General features: G+C 43.3%; 1 protein-coding gene across 7 annotated transcripts in view; it reads right to left on the bottom strand.

Annotated features, from left to right (window-relative positions):
* Positions 1-4,824: 4,824 nt before the first annotated feature.
* Positions 4,825-23,340, bottom strand: part of NDP (norrin cystine knot growth factor NDP) — a 249,940-nt gene continuing 231,424 nt past the window's right edge. For all 7 annotated transcript variants that reach the window (XM_073616279.1, XM_073616278.1, XM_073616277.1 and 4 more), the window contains one exon: positions 4,825-5,232. In XM_073616279.1, coding sequence (XP_073472380.1) covers positions 5,005-5,232 — 228 coding nt within the window. In that variant the 3' untranslated portion in view covers positions 4,825-5,004. The remainder of the gene's footprint in view (positions 5,233-23,340) is intronic.

Here is a 23,340-nt window from a genome sequence, read left to right as displayed (position 1 = left end):
CTTGCCCTGCAAGTGTCATGTGATATATTGCATTCAGACCTAACCTCAGATCAGCACGTCCTGTCGATGCTGTGACCATTCTCCTCCCCCTCCTGTCTGTGTATAGGAAAAAACCCAAGCTGAGGAGGTGGCTTTAGTCCGTGTGTGTTAGTGTGAGACAGGAGGGGGGAGAGAGGGACAGAGGCAGCTGGCTTACAGAGTAATTGCAGCATGTGGTACCTGAAACACCCCTCACAATCTGTGAGACAGTCACTGGAGCCAAGTGCCAGAAGTGAGTACACGCCGTGCTGGAGCTCACCCTCCTTGCCGCCGCTAAATAAACCAGACCGGAAAACCTCTCCTGCTGTCTTGGGACCTCCTTGCAATGGCTGTATCCATTCATAGACATGAACAAATGATCAAGTGGAATGTACATAGGAAGCACAGTGACTTACCACCAGCACATTGTCCTCTGCAGTCCTGGAGGGATGGATGACTGTCACACACCCTGCCACTGTGTAAGACCAGGGATAGTGGACTAGGGGGTGCCAATCAGGTTCCCGATCTCAGCATGCCAATAAGCCTGATGGAGGTGGGTTGAAGGGAGCCCAAGTGCTCCAAGACAGGGTACACAGCCTAGGGAAAACACTGACTGTTCCCGGTGATCAGGGCGATGGAACAGGAGTCCACACAGGACAGCAGTGAGCCAACCGGAAGTGATGCCACGCGGTGCCACAAAAAGCACCGCCCAGTGACCACCATCCTCCTGTCCCCCGCTAATTAAAAGATATGAAAGGAGGACAGAGACTAATGAGTGTAGAGTGGGGATTGTTCGGGGCGCATCGCTTGTGCCCTGAACATTCCCTAAATATGGACAAATCAGCTTCCCAGCTTGCAATAGCTTCCCATAGACTGCCATGTGTCTGGCGCCTGGTCACTCTTAAAGTGACTTTTTTTTTTTTTTTTCTTTTTTTTGTGAATAGAGACGCCCATGCGTCCCCTATGGACGGGCCACCACTGACTGCAACCTAACAAAATTGATAAAAGTGAAGGGGGGTCTGAATACTTTAGGAATGCACTGTGTGTGTATAACCCAACTAGGGGCTAATATTTTTTTTTTTACATTTGAGCAAAGTCCCAAAATCTGTTTAAAAAGAGTAGCTTTGCAAATATCACCTTTAATCCCAAACTGCCCCCCATAGTATTTGATAACACATGCCCTCAGTCTTTCAAGTTGAATGATGCCTAGTGTTACTCAAACTGGAATACTAACAATAAGTAAGTGCAGGAAGTTATTGTTTTTACGTCCTGAAAAGGCGTCATCATGGCGCCTTGCTTGCACTGTGGAAATGTTCAACGTTCTGACGTCTCCACATCAGCATTGCACTCTGCATCACTGAGGACCACCCAACCCAAAGATGAGGCAAAGAGAAAGAGGACCCTGCAGCATCAACGGACCATCCTGAAGACTTCAGAAAGCTAATTATATTTAAAAAACAGAATAACATACTTGCAGGAGACCTCTGAGGGGAGTGGAAGGGGCTTGAGTGGAACAGAGCCTAAAGTTAGACTGTAAGTTTAAAAATTTGAATAAAGGTGTGCAGCAACAGGTTTAGGGATCCCCTTAGGTTAGTGTAATCCCCTTTTTTTATCTTTGCTAAGCTTACTTAACTAAAGCAAGTCATAGATTACTTGATTTTTTTACCTTCCACCATGAGTGTAAGGAAAGGAAATCGCTTGATACCCCCATCAACACAGTCAGCGTTGATGGAGGAAGCTCTCCCACAGTACCATTGTGTTCTGCTGGCGGGATGCCTTCCTGGCTGGCAGAAAACAATGATTCTTGCTAGCGGCTATAGCTTCCAGCAGTAATCGTATGTAAAAAAAAAAAATATTACAGGCTGGTTGTACCCAATTTCATCGATGAATCAACTTGAGTACAATCAGCCTGCCCATACTTGGATGGAATCTCGGATGGTCCATGCTGAACCGGCCAAATTTCAATCCATGTATGGCTGGTTTGAGTAGACCTCTAGGACAAAATTACATACAGTGGAGACGGAAAGTATTCAGACCCCCTTAAAGTTTTCACTCTTTGTTATATTGCAGCCATTTGCTAAAATCATTTAAGTTCATTATTTTCCTCAATAATGTACACACAGCACCCCATATTGACAGAAAAACACAGAATTGTTGACATTTTTGCAGATTTATTAAAAAAGAAAAACTGAAATATCACATGGTCCTAAGTATTCAGACCCTTTGCTGTGACAGTCATATATTTAACTCAGGTGCTGTCCATTTATTGTGATAATCCTTGATTTGAGTCCAGATGTGTTTGATAATACTGATTGGACTCGATTAGGAAAGCCACACACCTGTCTATATAAGACCTTACAGCTCACAGTGCATGTCAGAGCAAATGAGAATCATGAGGTCAAAGGAATTGCCTGAAGAGCTCAGAGACAGAATTGTGGCAAGGCACAGATCTGGCCAAGGTTACAAAAAAATTTCTGCTGCACTTAAGGTTCCTAAGAGCACAGTGGCCTCCATAATCCTTAAATGGAAGACGTTTGGGATGACCAAAACCCTTCTTAGAGCTGGCCGTCCGGCCAAACTGAGCGGGGTAGAAGGGCCTTGGTGAGAGAGGTAAAGAAGAACCCAAAGATCACTGTGGCTGAGCTCCAGAGATGCAGTCGGGAGATGGGAGGAAGCTGTAGAAAGTCAACCATCACTGCAGCCCTCCACCGGTCTGGGCTTTATGGCAGAGTGGCCCGATGGAAGCCTCTCCTCAGTGCAAGACACATGAAAGCCTGCATTGAGTTTGCTAAAATACACCTGAAGGACTCCAAGATGTGAGAAATAAGATTCTTTGGTCTGATGAGACTAAGATAGAACTTTTTGGCCTTAATTCTAAGCGGTATGTGTGGAGAAAACCAGGCATTGCTCATCACCTGTCCAATACAGTCCCAACAGTGAAGCATGGTGGTGGCAGCATCATGCTGTGGGGGTGTTTTTCAGCTGCAGGGACAGGACGACTGGTTGCAATCGAGGGAAAGATGAATGCAGCCAAGTACAGGGATATCCTGGACGAAAACCTTCTCCAGTGTGCACAGGACCTCAGACTGGGCCGAAGGTTTACCTTCCAACAAGATAATGACCCTAAGCACACAGCTAAAATAACGAAGGAGTGGCTTCACAACAACTCCGTGACTGTTCTTGAATGGCCCAGCCAGAGCCCTGACTTATATCCAATTGAGCATCTCTGGAGAGACCTAAAAATGGCTGTCCACCAATGTTTACCATCCAACCTGATAGAACTGGAGAGGATCTGCAAGGAGGAATGGCAGAGGATCCCCAAATCCAGGTGTGAAAAACTTGTTGCATCTTTCCCAAAAAGACTCATGGCTGTATTAGATCAAAAGGGTGCTTCTACTAAATACTGAGCAAAGGGTCTGAATACTTAGGACCATGTGATATTTCAGTTTTTCTTTTTTAATAAATCTGCAAAAATGTCAACAATTCTGTGTTTTTCTGTCAATATGGAGTGCTGTGTGTACAATAATGAGGAAAAAAATGAACTTAAATGATTTTAGCAAATGGCTGCAATATAACAAAGAGTGAAAAATTTAAGGGGGTCTGAATACTTTCCATCCCAACTGTATATAATGAAGTGTAAATTATCATTATCACAGCAATGTTTGCTTTTCTCTGTCTCCCCTAGTTACCTAGTTTTATTACCTGTTGACCCTGCTTGTAGATCCATTGGTTTCCCGCTTCCTCTAATAGGGTGACCACCGCTGTTTTGCCATGAAATCACATTGGAGTGTTGTCTCCCTGTGGAAAGGGTAGTCTAATGTAGATTTAAATGGATTTTAAATTAGAGACAAATTAAAGCCTGACTCCAGCTCACATTTTTTAAGTTATACCTTTTTTCCTTCTTTGGTAAAAGGTTAATACTATATGAATAAATCTGACCTATCAGTGTTATTTAGTTTATCCCAACCACTATATCTGAAACCTTTGCTGGGCAGTTTGGCCTATTAAAGGAAATGGAAAATAACAGATCTACTGGCTGGATCAACATGTAATAAAATGATGTTACACGGGGGACTAAAAAAAAAAAACTGAGCATTTGTGGGGCATCCTCAAACGGAAGGTGGAGGAGCGCAAGGTCTCTAACATCCACCAGCTCTGTGATGTCATCATGGAGGAATGGAAGAGGACTCCAGTGGCAGCCTGTGAAGCTCTGGTGAACTCCATGCCCAAGAGGGTTAAGGCAGTGCTGGAAAATAATGATGGCCACACAAAATATTGACACTTTGGGCCCAATTTGGACATTTTCACTTAGGGTTGTACTCACTTTTGTTGCCAGCGGTTTAGACATTAATGGCTGTGTGTTGAGTTATTTTGAGGGGACAGCAAATTTACACTATTATACAAGCTGTTATACAAGCTGTTATACTACTTTACATTGTAGCAAAGTGTCATTTCTTCAGTGTTGTCACATGAAAAGATATAACAAAATATTTTACAAAAATGTGAGGGCTGTACTAACTTTTGTGAGATACTGTATATATATATATATATATATATATATATATATATATATATATATATAGATATAAATCTATCTCTAGATAGATAGATAGATAGATAGATAGATAGATAGATAGATAGATAGATAGATAGATAGATAGATAGATAGATAGATAGATAGATAGATAGACAGATAGATAGATAGATAAGATAGATATCCTGCAATACTTTAAATCATTTTAAATAATGAGCACATTTTGGAACACAAGTAAATCCAGAGAAGTAACAGATCATCGGAAATGGCTCTGAAATGTGAATATTGCCCACTTTTTTATTTCAGACTGGCTGACAATATTATATGTGTTGCTTATATTTAATTCACTTAATAATTTCAACAAACAATAAAAATATATTTTACATATTGTGGGTATTGTCTGTCCATCTTTACAATTTCCCAATCCAGTTCTCTTTGTTTGTAATTAGTCTCTAAGAATTGCATTCCTCGCAGTGACAAGAGAGAATATAACGATATGTGGCTGTAAGACGAAGGCCTCCAGAACAGCGTAGGCGGATGGCTTTTAACTTGGAAGTCTGAGGTCTGCAGCAATGGCACGTGGAGCGAAAGGGCTGCTTTAAAACTGTGCTGAAGGAGACAAGAGGGTCAGAACGAGAAGTTTGACTGCAGCGTCCTTCGCAACGAGCAAGCAACACCATCTGCAGGAAAAAAAGACAGATATAATGTTTAAACATCTAAACAGATTAAGGGGGAACTAAAGGGCAGTTGTACTTTGAATCAAAGGCTATCTACAAGTCTCAGGTGCATAGGTTATTTTTTATGTTGCATGATATTTGTCAAACTGTTTGTCAAATGCATATTTTCAGGAAAAATATAATAAAATTAATTTTAGTGCAAATACTCACAAAAAACAGTAATACCCACTGTTTTGGTAAAATATAAAAGACAAGGTTGCATCGAGTAAATAGGTACTAAAGATGTCAAGTCTTACAATTGTGTAATCTCATCATATTGCAAAGAAACTATGATACCAAAAATTTCAATAGGTGACACTTTAAAAGCCTTTATAGCGCATTACTTTAAAGTTAACTGTGAGCTGTGGTGGTAGAAGGATTGCGGTTTACATACATGTTGGCACTCTATGCTGCATTTACATTTAGAGGTGTGTGCAGGGCAATGGGGGTTTACATTTTTTTTTTTTTTATACACTTTTTATATATTTTTTTACTTTATTGCTATCACAAGGGGTTAACAATTCCCCATGTGAGAGCATTGGGCAGGTGACATTTACTCTTTATGGAATAATTGGGGGTATATTAGATCCCTAGTGTCTCCCCTGCCTCTCTGCAACTAACCAAGCACAGATCATGTTTGGTTGGATACTTTTCTGGCTGTATCAGCCAGGAAACGGCAGCCCAAAAGCAAATGAAAACTACAGTAGTAGTAGCCAGCCATTAGCTTGTGCTTAACCTACTATGTACGCCATGAACTGGTTAAAGTTTATAACATTTTCCACCTTACCAATCTTTAGATGTGGTGGCCTTTTTTGTTCTTTTTTTTTTTTTTACTTGATGTTACCTGGTGATTCTGTTGGTAACACGCTTCCTGTTCCAGAGTGACAAAAATTACTAATGCCACGTACTGTACACACAAGCGGACTTTCCGGCAGACTTGGTCCGGCGGACCGGACCCCGTCGGACAATTCGATCGTGTGTGGGCTTTAGCTGACTTTTTTTCCCCAAAAGTCGGACCTAGAAATAAAACATGTTTCAAATCTTTTCGACGGACTCGAGTCCGGTCGAAAAATCCGCTCATCTGTATGCTAGTCCGACGGACTAAAACCGATGCTAGGGCAGCTATTGGCTACTGGCTATCAACTTCCTTATTTTAGTCCGGTCGTACGTCATCACGGACGAATCCGTCAGACTTTGGTGTGATCGTGTGTGTCCAAGTCCGTTCGTTCGAAAGTCCAGCGGACCTACGCTGCAAAGTCCCTCGGAAAGACTGACGGACCTAGTCCCTCGAAAAGTCCGCTTGTGTGTACACGGCATTACTGCATGTAGCAGCAGCATTGTCACTGTCAAGTGTGTTAGGGATTTCTAAAGAACGCCTCCCAGTCTCCTCTTCTCTATCACGCTGTGTTCCGTAGTCCACAGAGGTGAACTGGGCAAGGCTGCTAAGACTGTTTGAATTAAAGTGATAATAAACCCTTGCTTTTTTCCCCAGGCTCCTTCAGAAAAAATACTGTAGTTGCTGACTTTTAATATTAAGACACTTACCTGTCCACAAATCCAGTGGTGTCTTTGCCGGAGACAATTTTTCAATCGGCTCTTGGGTGATGCCGCCGCCATCTCAGGTAAGGGAAACCAGCAGAGAAGCCTTGCCGCTTTACCACCGGTTTCCTAATGCGTATGTGCAAAGCACTCTGCATTTTGTGAATGGCCCAGCGGCAGGGGAAGGAGGAGGGAGGCCGAACTTTTGGCTGACTTCGCTGCGGCAAAATCAATCAGAAGTGGGAGTGGGTACCTGGTTTTGACAAGGTAACCTGCTCCCCACTCCCCCCCTGAAAGGTGCCAAGTGTTGCAGCGGAGGGGGGGAGGGGGCAAATAAGCGGAGCTTCCCCTTTTGGGTGGACCTCCACTTTAAGAATAGTGTTACATACATAGAGTAACCTTTTTATCCTTTTTCATTTCTATATTTTTTGGGGGGAGTTTGTTTTCCTCATTTCTGGTTCTCCTCTGATGGATGCCCCCTCTGCAGCACCGATCTCATGGGGGTACCCGTGCGTGCGCTCTCACACCGCTGGGACTACATACCTGCAGAGAGACGCCGACTATGCCTGCATACACAGGAGCCCCGGGTAGAGGACACTGTAGTTCTGTCTCCATGTCCTTTGATTGACATGGTAATCATGAGCTCTGGACTGCAGCCCTGCCTCTGGAGAAGATGGGCGTGCTGGGGAGGCGGGAATGGGCGTGACTGTTGGGAGTAACAGCTGCTGAGAAATTGGCTTGTCCTCAAGCAAGCGGTCCGCAATAGTGGAATAGCGCTAAGCATGTCCGGACTTGTAGTCCCCAAAGCAATATGATGTAGCGGCCGGTGTTCCACCAGAATCTGCGACCCATCAGATTAAGTAATGGAAGTGATGTTCCATCAGCTGCGCATGCATCCACCACTACCAGGTTTGCTCATCTGACAGAACACCTGCAGTCAGAAGAAGGCAGCGGACATCTTACTACACCCAGCTACATCTTGAATTTCACTGTAGTTTTAGCAATAAAGCGAGCGTATATAAAAAAAAAAAAAAAATAGTGTATTGACATCTGTGATGATGTTTGAATATTACATTTTGAAAGCCTAATGCCCCGTACACACGGTCGGACTTTGTTTGGACATTCCGACAACAAAATCCTAGGATTTTTTCCGACGGATGTTGGCTCAAACTTGTCTTGCATACACACGGTCCCACAAAGTTGTCGGAAAATCCGATCGTTCTAAACGCGGTGACGTAAAACACGTACGTCGGGACTATAAACGGGGCAGTGGCCAATAGCTTTCATCTCTTTATTTATTCTGAGCATGCGTGGCACTTTGTCCGTCGGATTTGTGTACACACGATTGGAATTTCCGACAACGGATTTTGTTGTCGGAAAATTTTATAACCTGCTGTGTCGGAAAATCCGATGGAAAATGTGTGATGGAGCCTACACACGGTCGGAATTTCCGACAACAAGGTCCTATCACACATTTTCCGTCGGAAAATCCGACCGTGTGTACGGGGCATAAAGGTTTTAGGGCTGAGCAGTGCGAGGTGTACCAACATGGCCTCCACCACCTTCCTACAGCTTCTTTCAACATGTAACATCCAAACAGCATGACAGGTGTCAAAATACTACTTATTTATATATGCTCATTTTATTGCTAAAATTACTGTTAAATTGAAGACATAGTAAGATGTAAGTGTAGTAAGATGTCCGCTGCTGCCTTCTTCTTTCTTCTGACTGCAGGTGTTCTATCAGATTCAGTGGCGGCTGGTGGTAAATTTCGGGGGGGGGGGCGGGGGGCAGCAAACAATGCACCCACAGCCACCAAGGTCGGTCAGGTCCGCACACAACCACGACAACCATTGGTCGGTTGATGAGCCCTGCACTTACCCCCAGGCAGTGCTTCCCTCTGGGTGGCGACTTCATCCCCTATCTCTCCTCCAGCGGCCTCCACGTCTCCTCCTCTCTCCTCATCATGGTTCAATAGGATCGCTTGTCATTTTGGCCAATCAGGAAACGGTCTCAGGACCCTCTTCCTGATTGTCGGGAAGCAGATTCTGTGTGACAATAGCGAATATTCATTCGCTATTGTCATACAACTGGGTGGGCTTGGAGTGCAGTGTCCTGCACCCTGGGACCACCCTTTTTGGAAGCCTATTAGAGCCTCTGGCTCTATTCACGTGCTTAAAAAAAAAAAAACACCTCCCCATTGGAATCCATGCATCCAGCACCCCGCATGTAGATTAGGGGGCCGGACACATGGATAGGAGGGCCCGTCATCACTGCGCCCCTAAAGGACAGGCCGCCCCTGGTTAAACGAGCAAATCTGGTAGCGGTGGATGCATGCACAGCTAATGGAACGTCACTTCTGTTACTTAATCTGACAGGTCGGTGATTCTGATGGAACACCTGGAGCGCGCTTTGGGGACTGGAAGCTGCGGGGAAGTAAAGGAGGAAGAGACTACAATTGACATGGCAATAACAATGTGGGGCAAAAATAAACAAGGATTAGAGATGCTTGTACCACATGGACTTGAAATATGTGAAAAAAGATTAGGCTTTAGAACCACGTTAATGCAGAGTGTATGGGACACAGGACAGCACTGGATTTCTGTCAGGATCAACAGCACTCATCAAACAGTTACAACAAAAAGCTTGCCATGGTATATTAAAAAGACTAAAAAAGAAGAAGGATATACATGCTCTTGAATGTCATCAGAAGTACAGTTGCTCTATAAACCCCCAGTAAACATGCCCTTCAAGTATTGTTTTAACAGCACTCACTGACCATTATGTAAGTTTCAGGAATATAATTGAAGATGCAGGGGACATTTAATAATGAAATTGTAGTTGATGCATCTGCAAATGTAGTACATTTTGCGTATCTGTTGTTGGCAGATTTATTAGGCCTTATGCACACGGACGTTTTTACAGCCTCTTTTTTGAGCGTTTTTTGCAGCTTAACCACTTCAGCCCCGGAAGGATTTACCCCCTTCCTGACCAGAGCACTTTTTACAATTTGAAACTGCGTCGCTTTAACTGCTAATTGCGTGGCCATGCAATGCTGTACCCAAACAAAATTTGCGTCCTTTTCTTCCCACAAATAGAGCTTTCTTTTGATGGTATTTGATCACCTCTGCCATTTTTATTTTTTGTGCTATAAACGGAAAAAGACCGAAAATTTTGAAAAAAAATGATATTTTCTATTTTTTGTTATAAAAAAAATCCAATAAACTCAATTTTAGTCATACATTTAGGCCAAAATGTATTCGGCCACATGTCTTTGTTAAAAAAATGTCAATAAGCGTATATTTATTGGTTTGCTTGAGGTGCTAAAATGGCAGGGCAGTATAAACAACACCCCCCCCCCCAAATGACCCCATTTTGGAAAGTAGACACCCCAAGGAAATTGCTGAGAGACATGTTGAGCCCATTGAAAATTATTTTTTTGTCCCAAGTGATTGAATAATGACAAAAAAAAAAAATTACAAAAAGTTGTCACTAAATGATATATTGCTCACACAGGCCATGGGCATATGTGGAATTGCACCCCAAAATACATTCTGCTGCTTCTCCTGAGTACGGGGATACCACATGCGTGAGACTTTTTGGGAGCCTACTTACTATACCTCTCAGCAAATAGCTTGGGGTGTCTACTTTCCAAAAGAGGTTCATTTGGGGGGGTGTTTGTGCCACCTCCGAAACTGTGATAGGCAGTGAAGAGTGAAATAAAAAATTTACGCCCTTAGAAAGCCTGAAGGCGGTGCTTGGTTTTAGGGGTCCCGTACGCGGCTAGGCTCCCAAAAAGTCTCACACGTGTGGTATCCCCGTACTCAGGAGAAGCAACAGAATGTACTTTGGGGTGTAATTTCACATATTCCCATGGCATGTTTGAGCAATATATCATTTAGTGACAACTTTGTGCAAAAAAAAAAAAAAAAATGTGTCTCTTTCCCGCAACTTGTGTCACAATATAAAATATTCCATAGACTCGACATGCCTCTCAGCAAATAGCTTGGGGTGTCTACTTTCCAAAATGGGGTCATTTGGGGGGGTTTTGAACTGTCCTGGCATTTTATGCACAACATTTAGAAGCTTATGTCACACATCACCCACTCTTCTAACCACTTGAAGACAAAGCCCTTTCTGACACTTTTTGTTTACATGAAAATTTTTTTTTTTTTTTGCAAGAAAATTACTTTGAACCCCCAAACATTATATATTTTTTTAAATGCCCTACAGATTAAAATGGTGGGTGTTTCATTTTTTTTTTCACACAGTATTTGCGCAGCGATTTTTCAAACGCATTTTTTGGAAAAAAAACACACTTTTTAAAATTTTAATGCACTAAAACACACTATATTGCCCAAATGTTTGATGAAATAAAAAAGATGATCTTAGGCCAAGTACATGGATACCAAACATGACATGCTTTAAAATTGCGCACAAACGTGCAGTGGCAACAAAATAAATACATTTTTAAAAGCCTTTACAGGTTACCACTTTAGATTTACAGAGGAAGTCTACTGCTAAAATTACTGCCCTCAATCTGACCTTCGCGGTGATACCTCACATGCATGGTGCAATTGCTGGTTACATTTGACGCCAGACCAACGCTTGCGTTCGCCTTAGCGCGAGAGCAGGGGTCACAGGGGTTCTTTTTTTTTTTTTGTTTTTTTTTTGTTTTTTTGTTTTTTTATCTTATTTTTAAACTGTTCCTTTCATTTTTTTTTTTAAATAATTTTTATTGTTATCTCAGGGGATGTAAATATCCCCTATGATAGCAATAGGTAGTGACAGGTACTCTTTTTTGAAAAAATTGGGGTCTATTAGACCCTAGATCTCTCCTCTGCCCTCAAAGCATCTGAACACACCAAGATCGGTGTGATAAAATGCTTTCCCAATTTCCCAATGGCGCTGTTTACATCCGGCGAAATCTATGTCATGAAATGCTCGTAGCTTCCGGTTTCTTAGGCCATAGAGATGTTTGGAGCCACTCTGGTCTCTGATCAGCTCTATAGTCAGCTGGCTGAATAACCGGCTGCATTCTCTGGTTTCCTGTTGAGACAGGAGAGCCAGAGAAAAACACGTAAGATGGTGGGGGGGCATTCCCTCCCACTGCTTGTAAAAGCAGGCTAGAGGCTAATTAGCCGCTAGGATTGCTTTTACATGAAAGCCAACCGCTGTCTGAAAAGAATGATACCAAGATGATACCTAAACCTGCAGGCATCATTCTGGTATAACCACTCAAAGTCATGAATGGCGTACCTGAAGACAAAAAAATGGTTAGCAATAAAACACAGTAAACAGTAAAGTATAAAAAATTGCATACCTGCAAAGCAAACATGATAAAACAATAAAACATTGCAGAATATAATACAGTAAAAAGAGCAGAACAATAGAGAGACAATAGAGAGAGAGAGAACAATAAAACGACAACAATATTTTTTTATTTTATATATATTTTTTTTTTTTACACTTTTTTTTGTAACTAACTTTTATAACTGTAATCGGTTCCAGGTTTTGGTCTCTCAAAATGCGATGGCATCTTGGGAGACCCTGTGAAAGTGTGCCTAGTGTGTGCAATGCTGTACCCTACGCTAATACTCAACTAGTGTATGGTAGCGTTCAAAACATTCACCAATGCAAAGACCAGGATTATCAGGACAGGTGGGACAATAATAGCGGGTGTCACGCCTATATCCGCGCTTGCTGCAGAGACGACATCTTTTTTGGGGGTTCGTTGGGTAGGGGTACTCGGGAGGACATAAAGAAAATGCCTCTCATGCAGCCGACTGCATTTGGTTGGGGATGTGAATGGGGGAAGTACGAGCGCTGCAGAAGTGGTGGGTTCCCAATTAGGATTGGCGAATGCAGCAGGAAGGGCATTATGGGCACGGCGGGCCTGTGTTTGTCTTCTTCTTGGTGGCAGCGGGACACTACTTGTGCTTGCCACCTCACCAGCTTGAACTGCACTTATGGGACTCGCCACGTCACCAAGTGTTACTGCAGTGCTGGTTTGACTACGATCGGGGTGTACTAGGCCGCTGGTGCTTGCCAGTTCACCAAAACGCTACCAAAAAAACTGCTAGCGATCGCAGGGATCAGGCCTGACCTGATGTGTTTAGTGTTTTGTAAGTGTCAGTGATCGAGCGATACTGCACTTGGGTGGGCTGGGCTGGGCTGGGCGGAGGGGCAAAACGCAGGTGCTAGCAGGTATCTGGGCTGATCCCGCTAACACTGCGTTTTTGGGAACCCTAAACTGCTGGGGACGCTAGTATAGATCTGACTGGATCAGATATTGATCCGTTCAGATACTATACCACTAAGGGAGGTGTACGGTGCGTGCGTGGGTGTTAGCGCTACTGGCGCTAACATGGCGCTGCCTGGGGCTGGTGCTTGCCAGCTCACCAAAATGCTACCAAAAAAACTGTTAGCGATCGCAGGGATCAGGCCTGACTCTGCGAATGCTGCAGTTATGTGTTTAGTGTTTTGTAAGTGACAGTGACCGATCGATACTGCACTTGGGTGGGCTGGGCTGGGCCGGGCGGAGGGGCAAAACGCAGGTGCTAGCAGGTATCTGGGCTGATCCCGCTAACACTGCGTTTTTGGGAACCCTAAACTGCTGGGGACGCTAGTATAGATCTGATCGGATCAGATATTGATCCGTTCAGATACTATACCACTAAGGGAGGCGTATGCTGCGTGCGTGGGTGTTAGCGCTACTGGCGCTAACCTGACGCTGCCTGGGGCAACGCATATCACCGCCGGGCGATCAGGGGGCTAAACCTTTATTAGGTAATAAACGGCGGGTTCCCTGACACTATAAAAAATAAACGAACTAACCAGCATCACCCGTAACGGTTATACGGTGATCAGTGGTGAAAGGGTTAACTAGGGGGCAATCAAGGGGTTAAAACCTTTATTAGGTAGTATACGGGGGTCCCTGACGCTATAAAATGCTGATGGCAAACCTAAATATTTACCTCCCTAACTAGCGTCATCAGTGACACTAATACAGCGATCAGAAAAATGATTGCTTAGCGACACTGGAGACGAGGGGTGATCAAGGTGTTAAAAATTTATTAGGGGGGGTTAAGGGGGTACCCTAGACCTAAAGGGGGCTAACACTAACTGCCCTACCACACTAATGCCCCGTACACACGGTCGGATTTTCCGACGGAAAATGTGTGATAGGACCTTGTTGTCGGAAATTCCGACCGTGTGTAGGCTCCATCACACATTTTCCATCGGATTTTCCGACACACAAAATTTGAGAGCAGGCTATAAAATTTTCCGACAACAAAATCCGTTGTCGGAATTTCCGATCGTGTGTACACAAATCCGAAGCACAAAGTGCCACGCATGCTCAGAATAAATAAAGAGATGAAAGCTATTGGCTACTGCCCCGTTTATAGTCCTGACATACGTGTTTTATGTCACCACGTTCAGAATGATCGGATTTTCCGACAACTTTGTGTGACCGTGTGTATGCAGGACAAGTTTGAGCCAACATCCGTCGGAAAAAATCCTAGGATTTTGTTGTCGGAATGTCCGATCAATGTCCGACCGTGTGTACGGGGCATTACTGTCACAAACTGACACCAATGCAGTAATCAGAAAAAATAAAAAAAAATAAAAAAACTGCATGGTGGCAGTGTGACGGGGGGGTGATTGGGTACCGGAACGGAAAATACCGAGCCGAGGCGAGATGACATAATTTCCTCTGCCTCTGTGTACTATACAGAGGCAGGGGAATGATCTGATTGGCTGGGGGGGCACGAATGGATGGCCTCCCCCTCATCTCTGAACTCTCCCAGTCAGAAGCCGACCGCCTCGGGCACCGGGGGGGGGGTCCGATTGGACCCCCCGCCCGCGGGAGGCAGATCTGCTTTCCCGTGCCATTCTGCCGACGTACATCGTCGTGAGGCGGTCGGCAAGTGGTTAAAAACGCCTGCCTATGTTAGTCTATGGCTTCATACCCACCTAGGCGTTTTTGAGCTGCAAATGGCATAGGCGTTTTTAAGCTGTAAAAAAAAAAAAAAAACTAGTGGGTTCTGAGAGACGTTTTTCAGCTGTAAAAACTCTCTAACGCTGATAAACGCTGATAAACGCTCAAAAACGTCGCTCACCAATGTTTTTTAATGTTTTTGATCCATTGAAAAAAAAATTTGAAAAAAAAAAAAAAACGCTAAGAAACGCTAAGAAACACTAAAAAAAACGCTATTACAAAATCGTTGAAAAAAGCTGAAAAAAGTTGAAAAAAGTTAAAAAAAACTCACTGCAAAGCTACTGGCGTTTTCATAACGTTATTTTAACGTCCTGTGTGCATGAGGCCTTATACTGTTGCAGTTCAGTGTAATAATCCTTTGCACCTGCTGTTTTGCCTGAATATGTGGCAGCTTTGCTACACTTTTGTGAAAATGTGTAGCAGAATTGCCACAGAAATTCATCAAATGTAACTAAAGGTAGGATTGGCAGAGCTACTCTTTTTTTTTCTTTAATAGGCTGTAAAACATTTCAAGAATAAAAAGAAAATTATAATCCCAAATCCCTAGTTTACTAATAAATACACACAGACATAGAACAGTGGCTAAATGGTTAGCACTTCCGCCTGGCGGCACTACCTGCACTGAGTTTGCATTTTCTTCCTGTGCCTGTGTGGGTGTTCTCTGGGCACACTCCAAAGACATGCTGGTAGGTTAATAGACTTCTGTCTAAATTGGCCCTAGTATGTGTATGTATGAATATGAATTTGGGACCTGAGATTGTGGTCTCTTTGAGGGCAGGTACTGATTTGAATGTACAATACATATGTAAAGCTCTGTGTAAATTGACGGTGCTATATAAGTACCTGTAAAAAATAAATAAACAAAATAAATAAATATACAGTTCTTATATATCACTTGCCTCCCGCCATATAGCAAAATGACAGCGGCAAAGTGGTTTCAATATCCTGACTGGACGTCATATGACATCCAGCAGGATATCAAGCCGCTGCGCACCCCGGGGGCGCGCATCGCGGCGATCATTGTTGCGATGTGTCAGTGTGACACATCGCAACAACGATCTTGGTAAAGAGTCTCTGACGGAGACTCTTTACCACCTGATCAGCCGTGTCCAATCACAGCTGATCACAGTGTAAACACGAAGAGCTGTTGATCGGCTTTTCCTCACTCGTGTCTGTCAGACACGAGTAGAGGAGAGCCGATCGGCTGCTCCTCTGACAAGGGGGGGTCTGTGCTGATTGATTATCAGCGCAGCCTCACCCCCGAGGATGCGCACACTGGACCACCAGCGATGTCACCACCAGGTATGCCACCCTAGACCACCAGGGATGCCAATCAGTGCCCACAATGGATGTCAAGCAGTGCCCACAATGGGCATCACTGATTGGCAGGCATTATTGTTTGGCACTGATTGGCATCCATTCGTACAATCAGTGTACATCAGTGCTACCTATCAGTGCCCATCCGTGCCGCCTATCAGCGCCCATCCATGCTGCCTATCAGCGCCCATACGTGCTGCCTTTCAGTGCCCATCAGTGCCACCTATGTGTACCCATCAGTGCTGCATATCAGTGCCACCTATCAGTGCCCATCAGTGCCGCCTATCAGTGCCCCATTAGTGATGCATATTAGTGCCCATCATCAGTGCCCATCAGTGCTACCTCATCAGTGCCACCTTATTGGTGCCACCTCATCAGTGCCCATCAGTGCTGCCTTATCAGTGCCGTCAGTGCAGCCCCATCAGTGCCCATCAGTGAAGGAGAAAACTTAATTATTTACAAAGTTTTGTAACAGAAACAAAAAAAAAACATTTTTTTTTCAAAATTTTCGGTCGTTTTTTTATTTGTTTAGCAGAAAATAAAAATCCCAGAGGTAATCAAATACCACCAAAAGAAAGCTCTATTTGTGGGAAGAAAATGATACAAATTTATTTTGGGTACAGTGTTGTATGACCACGCAATTGTCATTCAAAGTGAAAGCTTAAAATTGGTCTGGGCAGGAAGGTGTATAAGTGCACTGTATTGAAGTGGATATAGATATATATATATTGGGCCCAAGGTGTCAATATTTTCTGTGGCCACCATTATTTTCCAGCACTGCCTTAACCCTCTTGAGCATGGAGTTCACCAGAGCTTCACAGGTTGCCACTGGAGTCCTCTTCCACTCCTCCATGATGACATCATGGAGCTGGTGGATGTTAGAGACCTTGCGCTCCTCCACCTTCCATTTGAGGATGCCCCACAGATGCTCAATAGGGTTTAAATCTGGAGACATGCTTGGTCAGTCCATCACCTTTACCCTCAGCTTCTTTAGCAAGGCAGTGGTCATCTTGGAGGTGTGTTTGGGGTCGTTATCATGTTGGAATACTGCCCTGTGGCCCAGTCTCTGAAGGGAGGGGATCATGCTCTGCTTCAGTATGTCAGAGTACATGTTTGCATTCATAGTTCCTTAAGTGAACTGTAGCTCCCCAGTGCCACCAGCACTCATGCAGCCCCAGACCATGACACTCCCACCACCATGCTTGACTGTAGGCAAGACCCACTTGTCTTTGTACTCCTCACCTGGTTGCTGGGATCCTCAGAGAGTTCTTTGCCATGAGGTGCCATGTTAAACTTCCAGTGAGCAGTATGAGAGCGTGAGAGTGATAATACCAAATTGAACACACTTTCTCCCTATTCACACCTGAGACCTTGTAACACTAACGAGTCACATGACACCGGGGAGGGAAAATGGCTAATTGGGCCCAATTTGGACATTTTCACTTAGGGGTGTACTCACCTTTGTTGCCAGCGGTTTAGACATTAATGGCTGCGTGTTGAGTTATTTTGAGGGGACAGCAAATTTACACTGTTATACAAGATGTACACTCACTACTTTACATTTTAGCAAAGTGTCATTTCTTCAGTGTTGTCACATGACAAGATATAATAAAATATTTACAAAAGTGTGAGGTACTGTGTATATATATATATATATATATATATATATATATATATATATATATATATATATATATTCTATATATTTAATTTAGGTTATTTGAGTTAAGTTTAGACAAAAAAAAAAACAAAAACAAAACAAAAAAGCAGCACAAGGGACATGACACTATTAATCCAATGTGTCCCATATGCTGGCTCCTGGATTCCTTGCAATCTTCTTCTTTCAGCCACTCCTGTTGTAATATAACAACGTGGCGGGGTTAATAGAGCAGAGAAAGCAGTGACAGGTGATCATCAATAGTGCCTGACTACACCCACCCTTTCTGACCAGCTCCACTGTAACTACAGCTTCTATGAATGATATGAGATTTTCAAATAGGGGATGGGAAAATGATTGAAAGATAAGACTGAGAAATGTAGGACTAAAAAACGAAGACATTCTTACATCGATGGTAGAAGCATTCACAAAAACATGTAAAACATTCAGATATAAACACATGGTAAGTAAGCAACCTGCCATCGCTAAGTGGGTTTCAGTGTGGATCTTCATATAAACACAAAGTGAATGGAAATGCAGGTGCCTTTTATTATAAAAGCTCTCTACTGTTAATAAAACTACATAATACTATTGACTTTTTTAAAAACAATACTTGTTAAAGTTAACCTTTGTAATCAACGTATGCTCTATTTCTGTCAGGAGAAGATAATGTTCCAGGAAACAATTTTCATTAAAATAATGGGCTTGTCCTACGGAAAACCATGCACCACCTTTACATATCTTATTAATGGTGGAAAAATAGATAAGAATTTCAAACAGGCACAGAAAAGGCTTCTCAATTTAAATCATATGAACCAGCTTTCTTGACTCTTCCTATGTGCTGGTTTATAGTTATAGTAATGATAACAGATAATATATCCTCTCAAGCTTATTGCAGGAAACGTCCCACCTAATAAATTGCAAACACTACATTTTTAGATTTAAATATGTGTATGCTGTGTATTTAGCTACATGAAGTAAATTATGGCATGCTGCAGCTCATAAAGTGAGCCTGACCCGGTCCTAAATGTTTTAAGAGACCAACGGTGCTAAAGTGCCAATACCTTGATACCTTGTTGTACCTGTGTTAGGCCCCATTCACACACGCAAATTGGACTATTAGCAATTAACTGTGGAAGACCCAGCAAGGGTTCTATGCGATCAGATGTAGTCTCATGTAACCGCTTATGCAGAGATTACCTGCAAATTATTGACCCTGGATACAGACCATCTGTGTCCAAAGCCGATCATCTGCAGATAACCACTGTATAAGCTACTACATGCAATCGGCCACAAATAGCTGCGGGAGCTGTCAGCCTTCCATTGTTTTCAATAGAGAATCCTTCCTGCAGCTGATCGCAGGGAACCTCCACTGTGTCCCCTGCAAATAATCGCAATGGGCCCCATTTGCAAGTGAGAATGGGGCCAGACCCTTCATGTTATTCCCATTACCCTGTGGATGCGAATTCAATGTAATTATTCTGTTAATTAAAGATTAACCGGTTGTCACCTGGTCTTTGGCTAAATGATGCCAGGGCCAGCCTCTCGTTCCTCAAATGCAGCATGCCTCATGCGCTGTGCCGCGGCACGATCTGACTCGTGCCATGTGACCACTGTAACCAATCACAGCAGGTCACATGACAGTTGTAAACAATAGATGGCTTCCTTTCAAGCCATCCATTGTGTACAATTGAATTGCTAGCTGTGATTGGTCACATTGATCACATGGTACCGAGACAACTTCAAAAAATGGGTCATTTGGAGATATCTGTACTGTCGTGACATTTTTGGCCTCAAGAAAAAAAGGCCTATCAGTACATCAGGATTCATCAGTTTTCAGATATATACCATTGTTTCTGGACTGTATAACTTTTCTACAGACAAAATAATAAACACTAATTTGGGTTATTTTCACCAAAGAAATGTAGCAGTATACATTTTAGCCTAATTTTATTAAGAAAGATTATTTATTTGGAAAAATTTATAACAGAAACAAAGAAATACATGTTTTTTTCAAAAAAATAAAAAACAGAGTTTTTTTTTCAAATATTTAGCAAAAAAATAAAAAAGCCAGTGGTGATTAAATACTACCAAAAGTAAGCTCTATTTGTGTGAGCAAAATGATATAATTTAGTTTGGGTACAGTGTTGCACGACCGCACAATCGTTACTCTTATGCCCCATACACACGGTCGGATTTTCCGATGGAAAATGTCCGATTGGAGCGTGTTGTCGGAAATTCCGACCGTGTGTGGGCTCCATCGGACATTTTCCATCGGATTTTCCGACACACAAAGTTGGAGAGCAAGAGATAGAATTTTCCGACAACAAAATCCAATTGCGTCAATTCCGACCATGTGTGGCCTGTTCCAACGTACAAAGTGCCACGCATGCTCAGAAGAAATTCCGACACAGAACAGCTCGGTCTGGTAAAATTAGCGTTCGCAATGGATACAGCACTTTCGTCACGCTGCAATGTTAAAAATGGTTTAATACAGCGCACTCTCTTCTTCTTTATAATGTGACAAGAATTAAGTAGTTTTGCTGCTCATATTCACACACACTTCTCACAAACTTATTTCTTTACTATTTATCGGGATTTCCTCAATATATTTTGATTTGTCACATCTGACATCATTATTTTGGTGTTTTTTGTTTTTGTTTTTAAGGCCGAATAATTTTTTTTTGGTTTGTATTTTTTTCAAGGCGTATTTTTTGTTTTTGGGATTTTTATTTGTACTCCAGAAAATTTTTGTGTGTGTTTTTTGTGTCAAGTTACCACAACACCATTGATATGTTGTTATATTTAATCTGTAGGAGATTGTTTGGTGTTGTTGTCCCTTGTTAATTTCACATTTTATGTTAGAAATGTACCTGAATCGTCACCAACAAACTGTCATTTTTGGATGAAAACACATAGGAGAGTATAATTTCCCCCCAAAAAAAAATTTATTAAGGGCTCACAACTAAACAAAGAGGGAGGCAACGCTGGAGAAACTGCAGAAATTGGTGAAGCCTTGGACCCCCAGGGCAGACATCAATAATTTTCAAGCAAAATTGGTGGCCTGAGGAGTCCTTATCTAAGGTAGTGTAGTCTGGTCCATCAGTCCCAGAGATCTGGAAAGCAGCAGATGACATCTGTGTCCCCAGGCTGTGGTCATACAAGAGACTGCAGCTTTTGTCAGACCAGACTGAACCCAGGGCAATCACTCTCTGGTCTTCTTTCCACGCTTCCTTCCACGCTGTGGCTGTGGTGGTGGAGTTGTGGCAGCAGGAGGAGGAGGAGGAGGATGGTCCAACTCAATCACGTCGGTCTTGGGTGTTAGTTCCCCACTCACCCCCTTAGTTAGGACTTTATAAATAAGTTGCTCACACAGGAGGCGTTGACCCTCCTGCATGCCCTGCAGTTTTGTGGCAGCCATGCAGGCAAAGGCCTCTTCAGGAGTGGGTAAGGCTCGGAGGGACGCAGAAGCCTCCTGAATGAGCCTGAGCACAGAATTCTGCATGGGAGTCATCTTCCTCGCCCTTTTGTATGGAAGGCGGAGGGGAGGAACCTGCGATTCGGTCAGGCTGCGACTTGTCCCAGGCTTCTCTTGGCTGACACTTAGCCCCGCCTCCTCCTGGCTGCCACTAACCCCCGCCTCCTCCTGGCTGCCACATTCCACAGCCTCCTCCTGGCTGAGGTCTTCCTGTGTATGAAAAAGGGACATAGTTTTAGTTTTTTATTCATCAATCACACACAATTTTCACCTCCTGACTTTTGCAAATTGAATGTTAACAAATATAACAGACTATCATTCTGAGCCCAGCATTTTTCATTCTTGTCCCAATTATTTTTGCCCACTACTGTCTATTGATATGTAAAACACTTTTTCAATCAGCAATTAGTGATCAATAATAACATCTAGTAAACATCATTTATTTATTGAGCAGAAATCTGTTGAAGAATGCTATACCTGGCTCCAGCTGGGCTCCTCCACTTCTTCCTGGCTGGAAGGCCCAGGTTGGACATCGGAAGCCTCAGCTGGGGTGGAAGGAAGAGTAGAAGGAAGAATGGAGAGGGATTCCCTGACTTCAGTGAGGTCTGACAGAAATCGCAGTCTCTCATAGTACCACAGCCTGGGGACATAAACATCATCTGCTGCAGCTCCAGATCTCTGGGAATCTGTGACCTTCTTGCGCTCCCTAAGATAAGTGCTCCTCAGGCCACCAATTTTGGTTTTTAAATAGGGGATGGCTGCTGTGCGGACCACCGGCTTCACCAACTCCAGCAGTTTCTCCAGCGCTGCCTGCCTCTTTTGTTTATTGTTATAATGGGGGTGTCTCACTTGCCACAGACAGGGCAGCTCCCTGTATTTGTCTATGAACAGGGGGAGGAAGTTGTGGTCATTGAAGCCATCCATTTTATCTGCAAGACACAACACAAGACAAACCCTAATGTCAGGCGAAACTCTCCTAATATAGTTACAATCTAGGCCTCAATTTCGAAGCAGTATAGGCCGAAGTTTAGATCTTACCTTCGTTATCACGATCGGCGCTTTCGATGCTCCTTCCTCCGCTCACAGATCGTAAGTAATACGCACGCGTGTTACGCTTTATACACACTGCGCATGCGTGTAACTCCGCCCGCCCCTGACGTTCTTTCTAGTCTATTCCCCGCCCCTTTTCATTCGGCGCAGTGGGGGAAGAGCACATGGCGGATACACAGCAGGATCGTGCTAATTGTAGCAACGAGGAGGAGGAGGTAAGCCCGGATCCGGAAACGTCCCGATCCAGAAGGAGACGATTTAAGGCCTCAAATATGTCCTTTGGGGAGATGTTGGAGATGGTCGACATCCTGAAGAAGGCTGACTATGATGGAAAGTATGGACCTTACCCCAACCCCAATGTCAGAAAGGCCAAGATAATTGCGAAAGTGGTCAAAAGTCTGCACCGGAAATTCGGGGTATGACTATCAAAAGATCAGCTCAGGAAGCGGTGGTCGGACCTCAAATTAAGAGAACATGAGCAGTACAGAAAGATCCGGAGAGTGCTGCAAAAAAGTAAGTAGTTGCCCTGTGTTCCTATTCTTTTTATGTTTCTTACGTTAGTGCTGCTCCATGTGCTTTTCTTACAAGTGTACATTTGTAAATGGCAACTTTCATGTTCATGGGCACATTATTCGTTCGTATCAAAGATTTTTCTTTCGGCCTATAAAACTCCATTGTTTAGGCCATATGCATTTGGCCACAATTTTTACGCCCTACTTGTGAGAAACTATTTTGGTTGTGTAGATGGCTTTGTTACTAGAATGAAATGCAAACTAGATTGTGTGTAAGGAGAGGGCACTCAGCAGCTGTTTTCACATCTGGACACTGGAGCACTAGTGTGGGACACAAGAACACCATTTTTATTAGGGGGCCACACAGGTGCTCCAGTGTATACTATGGGGGGTCTCCATCTGTGTAGCTTGTACCAAACAGGTAAAGTATTGCAGCTTGACAAAGGACACTGAAAACGCTACATTTTTTAACTCTGCCAAAATAGACAATTGTACCCCACTTCCAAGCAATGTTTCC

The sequence above is a fragment of the Aquarana catesbeiana genome, linkage group LG02 (assembly GCF_042186555.1).
Source record: "Aquarana catesbeiana isolate 2022-GZ linkage group LG02, ASM4218655v1, whole genome shotgun sequence".
Taxonomy (NCBI): domain Eukaryota; kingdom Metazoa; phylum Chordata; class Amphibia; order Anura; family Ranidae; genus Aquarana; species Aquarana catesbeiana.
Note: the sequence above shows the minus strand (reverse complement) of the source record. Positions and strands in the feature narration are given on the sequence as shown.